The 16,087-nt window shown below is 41.5% G+C and overlaps 1 protein-coding gene across 1 annotated transcript; it reads right to left on the reverse strand.

The window, feature by feature from the left end:
• Positions 1 to 3,064: 3,064 nt before the first annotated feature.
• On the reverse strand, positions 3,065 to 10,938 carry LOC137358708 (homeobox protein Hox-C10-like). The gene is made up of 2 exons (XM_068024944.1): positions 10,007 to 10,938; positions 3,065 to 3,888 (listed from the first exon to the last, which is right to left on the reverse strand). Exons 1-2 carry the CDS (start codon positions 10,815 to 10,817, stop codon positions 3,596 to 3,598), a joined length of 1,104 nt encoding a protein of 367 aa, XP_067881045.1. The 5' UTR covers positions 10,818 to 10,938; the 3' UTR covers positions 3,065 to 3,595.
• Between the last annotated feature and the right edge of the window lie 5,149 nt (positions 10,939 to 16,087).

Below are 16,087 nucleotides of genomic sequence, written 5' to 3' on the forward strand. Positions count from 1 at the left end.
TAACAAATGTTCAAAATATCCAACAATCTCGCGTTTTTTTTCATTGTAGCCTAGCCTCCGAAAAAATAAGCAAGACTCCGACTTGCGCCGCGTTTGTTCCCCTGCTCCGCCTCCCCCGTTGCAAATAATAATAATTTAAAAAAAAAACCAAAATCGCGCGTTTAAATCCGGCGAAGCAAGGTACAATCTCCCGGTCATTTATTTATTTATTTTATTTTTTTTTGTGGGAAAAAAACAGCTCCCGCTTCCCGCTTGATAACGGATCCCTTGAATTAAGGAGCAAAGGAGAAAAAAAAAGAGAGAAACTCCCATTTAAAACGGGATAACGATGCACAGAATATAGATACAGTCAAGGACAAAATTAATGTCGGAAAAAAAAAAGCCTAAACCCAACTTTGGTGCGAATTTGGAAAACGAAAACAGACGACGGGGTTTGCGGTTTGCCATTTTATCTTATCGTGCTCCTTCAGTTTCAATTCCCTCCAGTACATTTTTTTGCACTCCCGAAACCTCTCTCAATTTTTTTTTAAGATAAAAATGACGTTCAAATGCGCACTTAAAAAAGAGGCAAATTTGATATAGTTAGTTGGGGAGGGAGCGACGGTGATTGCGGGGAATTTCGGGTGGGGAACACTGGGGCGCTGATTTCCCCCCCCCTCCCCCGCGATGGAGTAGCCGTATCCCCCCCTCTCCCTCTCTCTTTCTCACCCTGTCTCCACATCTTATGTTATCCACCCACCCCCACCCCACCCCGGCTCCCCAAAACGTCTTCTCGTTGTCTGGGGCGACTGCTCCGACTGAATCGAATTTTTCCCTGGTTGAAATTAACTGACGTAGTTCAGACAGTTTCGTGTTGTCGAGTAGAGAATTTCGGAGATCCCAAACAACATGAAACTACCTAAACCACGGACCAGCCGCGTAGCAGGGCGCGGGTTGCAGGGGAATATCGATTGCCGCGGGGGTGGGGAGGGGTGGGGTGGTGGGGTGGTGGTTAGGGGGGTAGCAAGGATATCACAGAGACTCGAACAACAAGAAGAAAAAAAAAAGGATGATTTTCAATAAAATAATGCTAGAACGGAGAGCAGATTCCATTCCTGGCGGCAAAACCGGAAACGTTAAAAGAAGAATGATAAATAAGTGGAGAAAAAAATTCTATTCAGAGCAAAACCAAAAAGGCGCTCATTAAAATGCCCAACATTCGCATTTAATATATGAGTAGCATTTCCCAGTTTATATATGAAAGTATCTGTTATTATATATATATTATATAGATAGAAAGATAGATAGATAAATGATGTGCAAGTGTCTGTATATATTTGTATAAAATATGCACGATTGTGTCCTGATTATTCAAGAATAAAATCTCCAATGTCCAATCTTACCTCTTCAATCTCCCAAATATTCGCCGTTTGATGAGCCCCTCTCTGCTCTGTCGTCTCCGGGAAGCCGAGCTCTCCTATCTGTCTTACGAATCCGCCAGTGTCCGTTCCGGATGCTTCAGATCCCAACGTTACTTTTAAATGCATCTCTCTCTCTCTCTCTCTCTCTCTCTCGCTCCGTGTGTGTGTGTGTGTGTGTGTGTGTCTCTCTCTCTTTTTTAAACTGCTGCACGCATTATATATTTCCACCTCATAAAATCGACCTCCAACGCTCGCTCGCACAGTTCTGACATTACTGCTTTTATGACCCTGACTGATTCTGGTCACCTGGATAATATTTAAATCATGTTTCTAGTCGCTTTGTAATATTAAATCCGCCTGCTCGTGTCTCTCCAACACACCCACAGAAACCTTCACTCCTACACAATCCCCAAACGCTAGTCGGGACAATTGATCAATTACAGAACAGGATGTATAAACAAAGGCTGCATACTGAATGCATGTTATATATAGCCCATGTATTTATATATAATCATTTGAGTTTATGATGCAGTATAATAGAATGCACACAAACACTGGTACACCTAGTCTCAAACACTCACTCTCACAAAGTCTCAGTCTCACGCACTGACACACGCAGTCTCACACACAAGCACACACACGATGACACGCATGCACACAGTCTCAAACACTCTCTCTCCCTCACACACACTCTCACACACGGACTCACACTCAGTCACATAAACTCTCATACTCACACACACTCAATAACCCACTCATACTCACACACAGTCACATACATAGATATAAACACTCACTCTCTGTCACACACACACACACTCAATAACCCTCTCAAACTCACACACACTCACATACATAGATATAAACACTCACTCTCTGTCACACACACACACACACACTCAATAACCCACTCATACTCACACACACTCACACACATAGATATAAACACTCACTCTCTGTCACACACACACACACACTCAAAACCTCTCAACTCTCCACACTCACACACATAGATATAAACACTCAACTCTCTGTTACACACACACACACACACAGTCAATAACCCTCTCGTATGCCACACACTCACACACATAGATATAAACACTCACTCTCTGTCACACACACACACACACACTCAATAACCCTCTCAAACTCTCACACAGTCACATACATAGATATAACACTCACTCTCTGTCACACACACACACACACACAGTCAATACCCTCTCATACTCCACACACACTCACACACATAGATATAAACACTCACTCTCTGTCACACACACACACACACACTCAATAACCCTCTCAAACTCTCACACACTCACACACATAGAATAAACACTCACTCTCTGTCACACACACACACTCACTCAATAACCCACTCATACTCACACACACTCAACACATAGATATAAACACTCACTCTCTGTCACACACACACACACACACTCAATAACCCTCTCAAACTCTCACACACTCACATACATAGAGATAGACACACTCTCTCTGTTACACACACACACACACAGTCAAAACCCTCTCGTATGCACACACACTCACACATACGCTCAGACTCGCCCTGGACCAACTGTTTAATATATAAACGGACTTGCCATTTCAAAAAAAAAATCACAAAATGACGGACTTATTATCAATCCCGTCAATCTTTTTATTTTTGTTTTTCCTTTTAAAACTGCCAGTGAGATCACAGTTTGCTTGAGGAGGGCAGTCGGATCCGAGGTTAACAAACAGACATTTGAATGACGGTCCAATTGTGACCTTGCAGGACAGAACACGGGTGTAAGACTCAGTTCTGTCTCACATACGCAGTCATTAAACACTTATCTTTTCTTTTGTTATAAAAAAACCCAGAAACAACAACAACAAAAAAAAGACAACGGTACATTAATGGCATATAAATATTTTATACATTTACCATGTGGATAAAATAAACACCCACACCTACACACACACACACACACACACACACACGAAGACGTCAATTCATTGCACATGCCTATCCTTAACATTGAACACATATTACCCAAAACAGAATAGGCGAATTTGATGAAACATTCTCTCTCTCTCTCTTCCCAGTGCAAAACAGTCTTCCGTCTTCGGACTGAACGTCCACGGGAGAAAATGCGGCGCCTTTTATTCATTCATTCATTCATTCATTCATTCATTCATTTTTATTTTTTTTGGTTCATGAAATGGGGAAGAGTGCTGGTCAGTTCTCGAATGCGATTCTCCCTGCTCAACTTCTTCAATTTCATTCGGCGGTTTTGAAACCAGATCTTGACTTGTCTGTCGGTCAGGTTGATGCTCTTGCTTATCTCTAGGCGGCGCTCGCGAGTCAAGTACATGTTGAACAGAAATTCTTTTTTCAGCTCTAGAGTTTGATGTTTTGTGTACGGGCAGCGCTTTTTCCTCCCGCTTTTCGCGGTCAGCCAATTCCCCGCCGCTTTATCGCCCTTCATCACTTCTGTGGAGAGCATAAGAGTGCTTGTTTGAAATCTCAGAAGGTTTTGCCCCAGCGTTATGCGCCCCCCCCCCCCCCACCCCGCCACAGCCCGCCCAACTCTCTCTCCCTCTCTCCGCCAGCTCCAGTTTTCCAGCCTCACCGCCCGTTCACGGCCGAACCAGCTCGACAACCCCTTTCTAAACAGTTTCGTCCAATCATTCACATTTTAAATCCGAGCGACAGAGAGGGAGAGAGAGATAAATGGTCAGAGAGAGAGAGAGAGGGAGAAAGAGAGAAATGGACAGAGAGAGAGGGAGAAAGGGACTGCTTACTAGATGTATTTTCGTATTAAGCTTCGTGTCATTTTATTTTTTAGTTTGAACTCAATACAGCCAAATATTTTACCCAAAGATATTGAACGTGTCCTGGCCCCAACTGGTGACAAAAGTGAATGCGCAAGCATCAGTCTTGCGTTTGAAAGAATCGCGGCGTCCCAATAGGTGAAAATAATTGCGGTAAGGTTAATCACTGATAAGTGACACGGTTAAATACTCTTCAATATGCAGGGAAAGATAGATAAAGGCAGGCAGACAGAAAGAGACGGCTAAAAAAAAGAGAAAGGTAGAATGTGAAACAGATAGTGGATAGGAAAACAGACAGACACAGTGGATTATAGAGATAGATAGATAAATACATAGATAGAGAGATACATACATCGATAGATAGATAAATAGATAGAGAGATAGATACATCAATAGATAGAGTCATACATACACAAGAAATAGATACATACATAGATAGGTAGATACATACATCGATAGAGAGATAAATAGATAGAAAGATAGATACATACATACACATAGAAATAGATAAATACATAGATAGAGAGATACATACATCAATAGATAGATAGATTCATACATACACATAGAAATAGATAAATACATAGATAGATAAATAGATAGAAAGATAGAGACATACATGCACACATAGATAGATAAATACATAGAGAGATACATACATCAATAAATAGATAGATTCATACATGCACACATAGATAGATAAATACATGGATAGATAAATAGATAGAAAGATAAATAGATAAAAAGATAGAGACATACATGCACACATAGATAGATAAATACATAGATAGAGAGATACATACATAGATAGAGAGATAAATAGATAGAAAGATAGAGACATACATACACACAGAAATAGATAAATACATAGATAGATAAATAGATAGAAGATAGAGACATACATACACACAGAATAGATAAATACATAGATAGATAAATAGATAGAAAGACAGAGACATACATACACACAGAAATAGATAAATACATAGATAGATAAATAGATAGAAAGATAGAGAGATACATACACACAGAAATAGATAAATACATAGATAGATAAATAGATAGAAAGATAGAGAGATACATACACACAGAAATAGATAAATACATAGATAGATAAATAGATAGAAAGATAGAGAGATACATACACACAGAAATAGATAAATACATAGATAGATAAATAGATAGAAAGATAGAGACATACATACACACAGAAATAGATAAATACATAGATAGATAAATAGATAGAAAGATAGAGAGATACATACACACAGAAATAGATAAATACATAGATAGATAAATAGATAGAAAGACAGAGACATACATACACACAGAAATAGATAAATACATAGATAGATAAATAGATAGAAAGACAGAGACATACATACCACACAGAAATAGATAAATACATAGATAGATAAATAGATAGAAAGATAGAGACATACATACACACAGAAATAGATAAATACATAGATAGATAAATAGATAGAAAGATAGAGGAGATACATACACACAGAAATAGATAAATACATAGATAGATAAATAGATAGAAAGATAGAGAGATACATACACACAGAAATAGATAAATACATAGATAGATAAATAGATAGAAAGATAGAGACATACATACACACAGAAATAGATAAATACATAGATAGATAAATAGATAGAAAGATAGAGAGATACATACACACAGAAATAGATAAATACATAGATAGATAATAGATAGAAAGATAGAGACATACATACACACAGAATTGATAAATACATAGATAGATAAATAGATAGAAAGATAGAGACATACATACACACAGAAATAGATAAATACATAGATAGATAAATAGATAGAAAGATAGAGAGATACATACACACAGAAATAGACAAATACATAGATAGATAAATAGATAGAAAGATAGAGAGATACATACACACAGAAATAGATAAATACATAGATAGATAAATAGATAGAAAGATAGAGACATACATACACACAGAAATAGATAAATACATAGATAGATAAATAGATAGAAAGATAGAGACATCATACACACATAGATAGATAAATACAAGATAGATAATAGATAAAGATAGAGACATACATACACACAGAAATAGATAAATAATAGATAGATAAATAGATAGAAAGATAGAGACATACATACACACAGAATAGATAAATACATAGATAGATAAATAGATAGAAAGATAGAGAGATACATACACACAGAAATAGATAAATACATAGATAGATAAATAGATAGAAAGATAGAGTCATACATACACACAGAAATAGATAAATACATAGATAGATAAATAGATAGAAAGATAGAGACATACAGCACCATAGATAGATAAATACATAGATAGATAAATAGATAGAAAGATAGAGACATACATTCACACAGAAATAGATAAATACATAGATAGATAAATAGATAGAAAGATAGAGACATACAAGCACACATAGATAGATAAATACATAGATAGATAAATAGATAGAAAGATAGAGACATACATACACACAGAAATAGATAAATACATAGATAGATAAATAGATAGAAAGATAGAGACATACATACACACAGAAATAGATAAATACATAGATAGATAAATAGATAGAAAGATAGAGACATACATACACACAGAAATAGATAAATACATAGATAGATAAATAGATAGAAAGATAGAGACATACATACACACAGAAATTGATAAATACATAGATAGATAAATAGATAGAAAGATAGAGAGATACATACACACAGAAATAGATAAATACATAGATAGATAAATAGATAGAAAGATAGAGAGATACATACACACAGAAATAGATAAATACATAGATAGATAAATAGATAGAAAGATAGAGACATACATACACACAGAAATAGATAAATACATAGATAGATAAATAGATAGAAAGATAGAGAGATACATACACACAGAAATAGATAAATACATAGATAGATAAATAGATAGAAAGATAGAGACATACATACACACAGAAATTGATAAATACATAGATAGATAAATAGATAGAAAGATAGAGAGATACATACACACAGAAATAGATAAATACATAGATAGATAAATAGATAGAAAGATAGAGAGATACATAAACACAGAAATAGATAAATACATAGATAGATAAATAGATAGAAAGATAGAGACATACATACACACAGAAATAGATAAATACATAGATAGATAAATAGATAGAAAGATAGAGAGATACATACACACAGAAATAGATAAATACATAGATAGATAAATAGATAGAAAGATAGAGACATACATACACACAGAAATTGATAAATACATAGATAGATAAATAGATAGAAAGATAGAGACATACATACATACAGAAATAGATAAATACATAGATAGATAAATAGATAGAAAGATAGAGAGATACATACACACAGAAATAGATAAATACATAGATAGATAAATAGATAGAAAGATAGAGACATACATACACACAGAAATAGATAAATACATAGATAGATAAATAGATAGAAAGATAGAGAGATACATACACACAGAAATAGATAAATACATAGATAGATAAATAGATAGAAAGATAGAGACATACATACACACAGAAATTGATAAATACATAGATAGATAAATAGATAGAAAGATAGAGACATACATACACACAGAAATAGATAAATACATAGATAGATAAATAGATAGAAAGATAGAGACATACATACACACAGAAATAGATAAATACATAGATAGATAAATAGATAGAAAGATAGAGACATACATACACACAGAAATAGATAAATACATAGATAGATAAATAGATAGAAAGATAGAGACATGCATACACACAGAAATAGATAAATACATAGATAGATAAATAGATAGAAAGATAGAGAGATACATACACACAGAAATAGATAAATACATAGATAGATAAATAGATAGAAAGATAAATAGATAAAAAGATAGATACATGCATACACACAGAAATAGATAAATACATAGATAGATAAATAAATACATAGATAGATAGATACATACATACATCGAAACGTAGATAAATAGATGGATAAATACATACACATACACATAGATAGATAAATACATAGATAGATAGACAGAATGATAGATACAGAGATAGACTGAAATAAACAAACGGAGATGGATAATAAATAGATTTAGGTAGAATATAGATGGGCGGACAGGCCTAACTGGATCTCTTAACAGACTGATAGAAAGACACATAACTAAATAGATCAGTAAAAATGTAGATATATAGAGGGAGAAGCAGATTTGGAAGGGGGGGGGGGGGGGGGGAAAGAACACAGATGACAAGTGAGTGAGATTGCAAAATTTTCCTTTCCCAGTAACCTTTAAATGTCGGATTGGGGAGGCAGGGGGGAAACAAAAGGTAGGGTTTTGTGTTTTTAAAGAGAAATAAAATTCACTTAAAATTGCGAGGGCTGTGAATGTCCCTCTTGCGGCGTGACTAAACTCCCTGAATTAGATTTGTTAGTTTCAATGCGGAGAGGGAGAAAGAGCTTCATTTTTGTTTGTAACCGGCCCTCGGTCGACTCCCACTGTGTTCCCTGCTTTGGATTAAAATATGGGTAGATATTTGACGAGGGGCATGTTTGCAATCGACTCCGCCGGAGAGTTATATTTTTGTTTGCTTTTTTTTAAAACAAAAGAATTATTATTTTGGTGGACGAGTACATGCGAGCCAGTCGGAACAAAACGCAAAAAAATATTTATTTTTCTAGTGAGACCGGGGGCGTGAGACGGTTAAAATAATAATAAATAAAACACCTTCCACTGGAAATATCGGTTGCTAGCGTCCCCGCTCCCTTCGCCATTTCACACACATACACACACACACAAAAAAACCCCCCTATTTGCGCTGCAAACTGGGCGCTTTCGGGCAATAAAACCTGCGGTCCACGATTCAAACCCTAACCCCGCATAAAACCGTCTTCATTCTTTTCTTATTTCGGCTTTGTTTTGTTCTATTTTTTTTTTTTGCTTTGCCTCCGACCGTGAATTTTCCTGAAAGAATTGAGAACCCGCCTCGCTAAAATATCGCGAAACCCTTCTCCATTTCCCCTCGCCGTGAATTCACTGATTTTTAATTATTTTGTAAGTGTTATTCCCCCCCCCCCCCCCCCCCACACACACACACACCACCCAACGAAATCTAAAATCCCGAGGACTGACAGATCTCGCATTTGGAGGGGAGTCCAGGGAGCAGACAGATTTTAATACTATTTAATGATTATTTTTTGGGGAGGGGGGGGGGGGGGGGGGAGGGGAGAAAGAAAACGGTGCCTTATTGGAGAATTTAAACCCGCTCTGCGTTTGTCTCCTCCCTATTACAGAATTTTTAAAAACACTTCCCAACATATTTTAAAAACTGAGATCAACTGATGTTCAACTTAAAAAATAAACCATTTACTCGTGTTGTTTTTTTTCTTAAAATAATCTTCTTGTTAGTTGAACAGGCTTACATTAAAATTAAAGAGGGAGATGAGGGGAGGGGGCAGTGGGGAGGGGGGGGGGGTGGTTGGGGGGAGAGAGAGAGAGAATCATTTCAGCATGTGCGGAGACATTGTAACCTTGAGAATGAAATCAAACAGACCATTTCTCTCTCGCTCTCTCTGTCGCGCCTTAACGAATATTTTCGTTTGAAATCGGAGCTGTTAGCATTTTTTTTAAGCGCTGAATTTCCTACTCGTTCACCACCCCCGTTTCCCCCCGCCCCACACACTCGCCCTCACCCCACGATTTACCTTTGAGTTCATTATCTGAACTCTCCGAAGTCAGTTCTGCACCTTTGCAAGTTGCAGTCGCGGCCTCTCCAGCGTGCGGTCTCTCCGCCGCCTTTTCCGCTCTCGTCAACTTGGGGTCGCCGCAGCCGTCGTCCGCGGGGTTTTGCGAATCGCCGGTTTCGCCGCCACTGGCTTCGGAGTGGTCGGTGGGAGTCTCCGGGCCGCCGCCTCCCCCTCCGCCGCCCTCCGGTGTCGCCCCGGCGCCCGCCTTGCCCATTGGCCCCAGGCTGGGGGACGGGTGGAAGGTGGGACCGTAGCGGCCGGCGGCGCTGGAATCGGGCGAGTCCCCCGACCCCGCCGGGTAACCTTGACTGACGCGGAAGTAGCCGGGGACCGGGATTTCGTGATCGGCGGAGGCGGGTTCCGGCGTCAGGCGCCGGTACAGCGCGCCGTCCGCCGCCGCCGCCCGCTTCGCCGCAGTTTCCGACCCGTAGATGCAGCACAGGTTCTCCTCCTTAACAGCGGCGGGGAAGGAGCAGGTGGAGAGCGGCCGGGCAACGGGCGGCTCGATTCGGTAGCCCTTGCCGTGCTCGGTCCATCCCTCCAGATGCGTCAGGTACGGGCAGGCTCTGGCGAGCGTCAGGTTGGCGCCGCTCCCTTCGTCGCGCTTCGACAGGGTCGGAATCAGGCCGCAGTCCCGGACCGCGCAGTTGAACTCGGCCCCCGCCTGCATGTACATCCCCGCGCCGCTGCCGTAACTCTCACCTCTGCAGAGCCCCGCCAAAGGCTCCATCAAGTAAGCGTTGGGCGCAATATCGTTGGGACATGACATTTTCAGGGGGGATTGCAAGGAGCATCAGAACTTCTGCAGGCTGACATCTTTTAGAAAGGGAAAGGGGGTTGGTGGGGTGGGGGGGGGGGGTGGTTGGGGGGGGGGAAGGCGGCCAGAAAGATGTAAGCAATAGAATTATGGTTGCATTTTTCTTTCGCTGGGTGAGAGGGGGAGGGGGGGGGGGGTGGTGGCTGGCGGGGCGTGTGTTGGAGGGGGAGGGTTTGCGGTGGTGAGGGTGAGGGGGGGGGGGGGTGGGTGGGGCGGTGGAAGCTGGAAGAGGGCTGTCCCACGTGAGTAGCAGGCCAATGAAATTTGAAAATGGCCTTGAAGCTTGTGAACCCTAGTGACGTCACTTGGGTCAAGTTGCTCTGCGGCGGTGCGGGCGGTGGAGCAACAGCGGCACCTAGCCGAGAGAGAGGGAGGGGAGGCGCAGGCCCAGCAAAAACGCCGCCTCCCCCTTCCGAACCCAACCGCAGCCACCGCCCCCACCCACCCCACCCCCCTGACCAGCCAACCCAGAACCCCCTCCCACCCGCCTCTTACCCCTCCCCACACACACACACACACACACACACATAAGGCAAGAGACATTTCCAACTGCTGTTTGTTTCTGATTTGCGTTATAATCAAACCAAAAACAAAAATCCGGTAACGTATTTTCTTCTCAATATTCTTGCTTTAAAACAAAAAGAAAATGTATTTTTTATCACTTAAAAAAATTCTCGCTGGTCACTAAAACCGAATGGCAAAAAATAAGCGCAGAACCCGAATTTCTTTGTGCGCGCGTCTTCCCCCGATTATAAGTCGGTATTTGAATTAAAGATTTAAAACCAAATTATTTCGACCGGCAAAGGCGGTGATGTGCGGGGAACAACAATAAAATAAACCCCCCCCCCCCCAGTTTCAAGGACCGTCGATCTGTAACAGAAAAGACACATTTTCGGAGCGTTTGGTTTTCATTCTGTATTTGCAATTGGGGGTTTTAAATCACCCCTAAGTTCTTTTTTTTAAACCCAGGCAAATTTTATCCCGAATATCTACTTTTAAAATATTAATTTACTGCTTTTTTTTTTAAAAAGTGCAAAAAGATTTCTGTAGTGCCTCGGATTTTATAAAAAGAAAGCATTCCCCCCCCCCCCCCCCCCCCACTGCGATCCGCCCTATCGCTAAAACCAAAATAGGGCAAAGAAGAGAATCAGTGCTCCCAAATTATTCTTCAGAGGAGGCAAATTGGTTGACTTTTTTTAATAACAGATGTGAATTTTTTTTTGGGGGGGGGTGCGTTCCTGATGTGGTTAGGCCTAGACGTTTTACCCAAACCGCACAAAGAAAACAGAACAACAAAAACAAATGAATTAAACGTTATTCGTCGAGTTTAAGGTGCTCCGAGTGAAGGAATGTGTTAATTTTCCTTTCAGAAATAAATGTTCCTTTTTTTTTAAACATAAATTAAATTAATCGGAGAGATGATCAACTTTCTGTTGTTAAGTTGCGCCGTGCGGATCTTTCCCTCGGCCTTGCAAGATTTCCCAGCTCGGAAATGCTTTCAGTTAAAATAAAAATAAGGATTTTTTTTTTTTAACAAAAAAAAGAGTCTGATGGCGAGTCAGAGAAACACGTTTGCAAAGCACAAACCGGCTTCGTTGCGATGTTAAATGAGTTTAATTAAAATTGGAAAGTATTGGCGGGCCGAGCTCTTTCCAAGTTCAAGATTTTAGTTCAGGCTTTGAAATCGACTTCGGCTCGCCTTGTGTGTGTGTGTGTTTTTAATTCCCGGCGGCAGTCGGTGAACTCGGTTCGGGAGAAAGGTCCCATTTTAATAAAGGGTCCTTATTTAAAATGAATGCGGGTTGGGTGTGGGGGGGGGGGGGGGGGGGTGGGCGGGTGGGTGGGGAATGCCGAACGAGCTACACTTAAATGTTCCACTTTCACCCCAAAGAGAGGGTAAACGGGTCTGGTTGCAACCAGGATGGCTGACTTATTTTAGTTGCTGTAAGAAAACAAAACTTAAATCTTTAAGCTGACAAATTGCGCCTAATTAAAGGTTGCGATTCCAGCTGTCCCTGCCAACCACCGCATCACCGACACATACGGCCTTCCTGCAGTTTTTTTTTGTTTAAAGGGAAAGCCTTCAGAAAAGCGCGGCGAACGAAAAGTCCGAGTGCGGCCCGTTCTTTATTTATCTCGCATATTTTACTAAATCCTAAACACTGCTCTCACGGCCTGCACGCCGCACTGAATCTACATTGGGAGGTGTAATGGATGCGTCAGCAGAGAATTATCTGCGCCTGTCCAACAACTCTTGGCACGTCTGTGTCCATGTCATGTGTAGTTAGTCTATCCCAGTTATAAATCTGCACATTTCTCTCTCTCTGTGCCTGAACCGGTTATGTATCTATGCATCTCTCTCAGCAATATATCTTGGATTCTCTCTGCCTCTCGGTTCCAGACACCAGTGAATCTCTCTGCCCTTGTTATGTAGCTGCCTGTGTGTGTCTCTCTGTCTGTCTCTCTCTCTCTGTCTCTCTCTCTGTCTCTCGCTCTATCTCTGTCTCTATCACTGCTGCAGGTATATATCTGTACACCTCTCTCTCTCTCTGCCGGCCTGCCTCTCTCTCTGTCTCTATCTGTCTGTGTGTGTGTGTGTGTGTGTGTGTGTCTCTCTCTCTCTCTCTCGCTCTATCTCTGTCTCCATCATTGCTGCAGTTATATATCTGTACACCTCTCTCTCTCTCTCTGCCGGCCTGCCTCTCTCTCTGTCTCTATCTGTCTGTGTGTGTGTGTGTGTGTGTGTGTGTCTCTCTCTCTCTGTCTCTCGCTCTATCTCTGTCTCTATCACTGCTGCAGGTATATATCTGTACACCTCTCTCTCTCTCTCTCTCTGCCTGCCTGCCTCTCTCTCTGTCTCTATCTGCCTGTCTCTCTCTCTCTCTCTGTCTCTCTCTGTCTCTCGCTCTATCTCTGTCTCTATCACTGCTGCAGGTATATATCTGTACACCTCTCTCTCTCTGCCTGCCTGCCTCTCTCTCTCTCTCTGTCTGTCTGTCTCCCTCTCTCTCTCTGTGTCTCTCTCTCTGTCTCTCGCTCTATCTCTGTCTCTATCACTGCTGCAGGGATATACCTGTACACCTCTCTCTCCCTCTCTCTCTGCCTGCCTGCCTCTCTCTCTGTCTCTATCTGTCTGTCTCTGTGTGTGTGTGTGTGTCTCTCTCTGTCTCTCGCTCTATCTCTGTCTCTATCACTGCTGCAGGTATATATCTGTACACCTCTCTCTCCCTCTCTCTCTGCCTGCCTGCCTCTCTCTGTGTCTCTATCTGTCTGTCTCTGTGTGTGTGTGTCTCTCTCTCTCTGTCTCTCGCTCTATCTCTGTCTCTATCACTGCTGCAGGTATATATCTGTACACCTCTCTCTCTCTGCCTGCCTCTCTCTCTCTCTCTATCTGTCGGTCTCTCTCTCTCTCTCTCTCTCTCTCTCTCTCTGTCTCTCGCTCTATCTCTGTCTCTATCATTGCTGCAGTTATATATCTGTACACCTCTCTCTCTCTGCCTGCCTGCCTTTCTCTCTCTATCTGTCTGTGTGTGTGTGTGTGTGTGTGTGTCTCTCTCTCTGTCTCTCGCTCTATCTCTGTCTCTATCACTGCTGCAGTTATATATCTGTACACCTCTCTCTCTCTCTGCCTGCCTGCCTCTCTCTCTCTCTCTCTCTCTGACTCTATCTGTCTGACTGTCTCTCTCTCTCTCTCTCTCTCTCTCTCTCCCACTCTCTCCCTCTCCCACTCTCTGTCTCTCTCTACCTCTCCATGTCGCTGCTGTTCTGATTTTGTTGTCAGCTTGGGACGACAAAAAAACAACAACGTCTCTTCAGGTTTAAAATTAACAATTTCACCCAGCATCAAGTGATGTCTGCAGGAGAGAGTTCCAACCCTCCACCGGCCTTTGAGTGCAGACGTGTTTCATAATTCCATTCCTAATGTGTAACTGGCACACGGTAGAGAGAGAGAGAGAGAGAGAGAGATGTACAGATATATAACTGTTATTATAAAAAAAAATTCATCCATGGGATGTGGGCGTCGCTGGCAAGGTCAGCATTTGTTGTTCCCTAACTGCCCCCTTGATAACTGAGCGGCTTGCTAGGCCATTTCAAAGGGCAGTTAACAGTCAATTACATCGCTGTGGGTCTGGAGTCACATGTAGGCCGGACCAGATGAGGACGGCAGATTTCCTTCCCTAAGGACATTTGTGAACCCGATATTTTTTTTTATAAGATGACTATGCGGTAGTTTCATGGTCACTAGCTTTTTATTCCATATTTATTTAATTAATGGTGGCATTTAAAGATACAGCGACCATTTTATTAGTCCAAGCTACTGGGTTACCGGTCCAGTCACGTAACCACGATGCCATCGTGCCGACAAAGAGCGGGAAGGAGAGAGACATGCCAATTTATAACTAGAGCAGGTAGAGAGAACGCTCAGTATACGGACAATGCAATCAGAACCAATTGCATAGATGTATAAGTGGGGCATATGCACCATAGATCATATATCACCGAGTCACTTACGACACATAAGGAGGCCATTCGGCCCTTCGAGGCCATGCCAGCTCTCCGTGAAGCAACCCAGTCCGTCCCACTCCCTGGCACGATCTCTGTCGCCTTGGACGTCTATTGCCTTCCATACAGGCAGATCTACAGATGGATATATAGGCTATATAGCTAACAACAACAACAAAATACATTGCCATAGGGCTTTAAAAGTAGTAAACCAACACGCAGATGACAGGAAAATTGGTGGTGTCGTAAATAGTGAGGAGGAAAGCCTTAGATTACAGGACGATATACGACGGGCTGGTAAGATGGGCGGGGCAGTGGCAAATGGAATTTAATCCTGAGAAGTGCGAGGTGATGCATTTTGGGAGGACTAACAAGGCAAGGGAATATACAATGGATGGTAGGACCCTAGGAAGCACAGAGGGTCAGAGGGACCTTGGTGTACTTGTCCATAGATCACTGAAGGCAGCAGCACAGGTAGATAAGGTGGTTAGGAAGGCATATGGGATACTTGCCTTTATTAACCGAGGCATAGAATATAAGAGCAGGGAGGTTATGATGGAGCTGTATAAAACGTTAGTTAGGCCACAGCTGGAGTACTGTGTAGAGTTCTGGTCACCACACTATAGGAAGGATGTGATTGCACTGGAGAGGGTGCAGAGGAGATTCACCAGGATGTTGCCTGGGCTGGAGCATTTCAGCCATGAAGAGAGACTGGGATA

This window comes from Heterodontus francisci, chromosome X (assembly GCF_036365525.1).
Source record: "Heterodontus francisci isolate sHetFra1 chromosome X, sHetFra1.hap1, whole genome shotgun sequence".
Taxonomy (NCBI): domain Eukaryota; kingdom Metazoa; phylum Chordata; class Chondrichthyes; order Heterodontiformes; family Heterodontidae; genus Heterodontus; species Heterodontus francisci.

Coding starts and splice junctions, on each gene's coding strand:
- LOC137358708 (XM_068024944.1), bottom strand. CDS start 10,817: ATGTCATGTCCCAACGATATTGCGCCCAACGCTTACTTGATGGAGCCT. Junction 3,889..10,006: donor TTCAGATAATGAACTCAAAG/GTAAATCGTGGG, acceptor TGCTCTCCACAG/AAGTGATGAAGGGCGATAAA.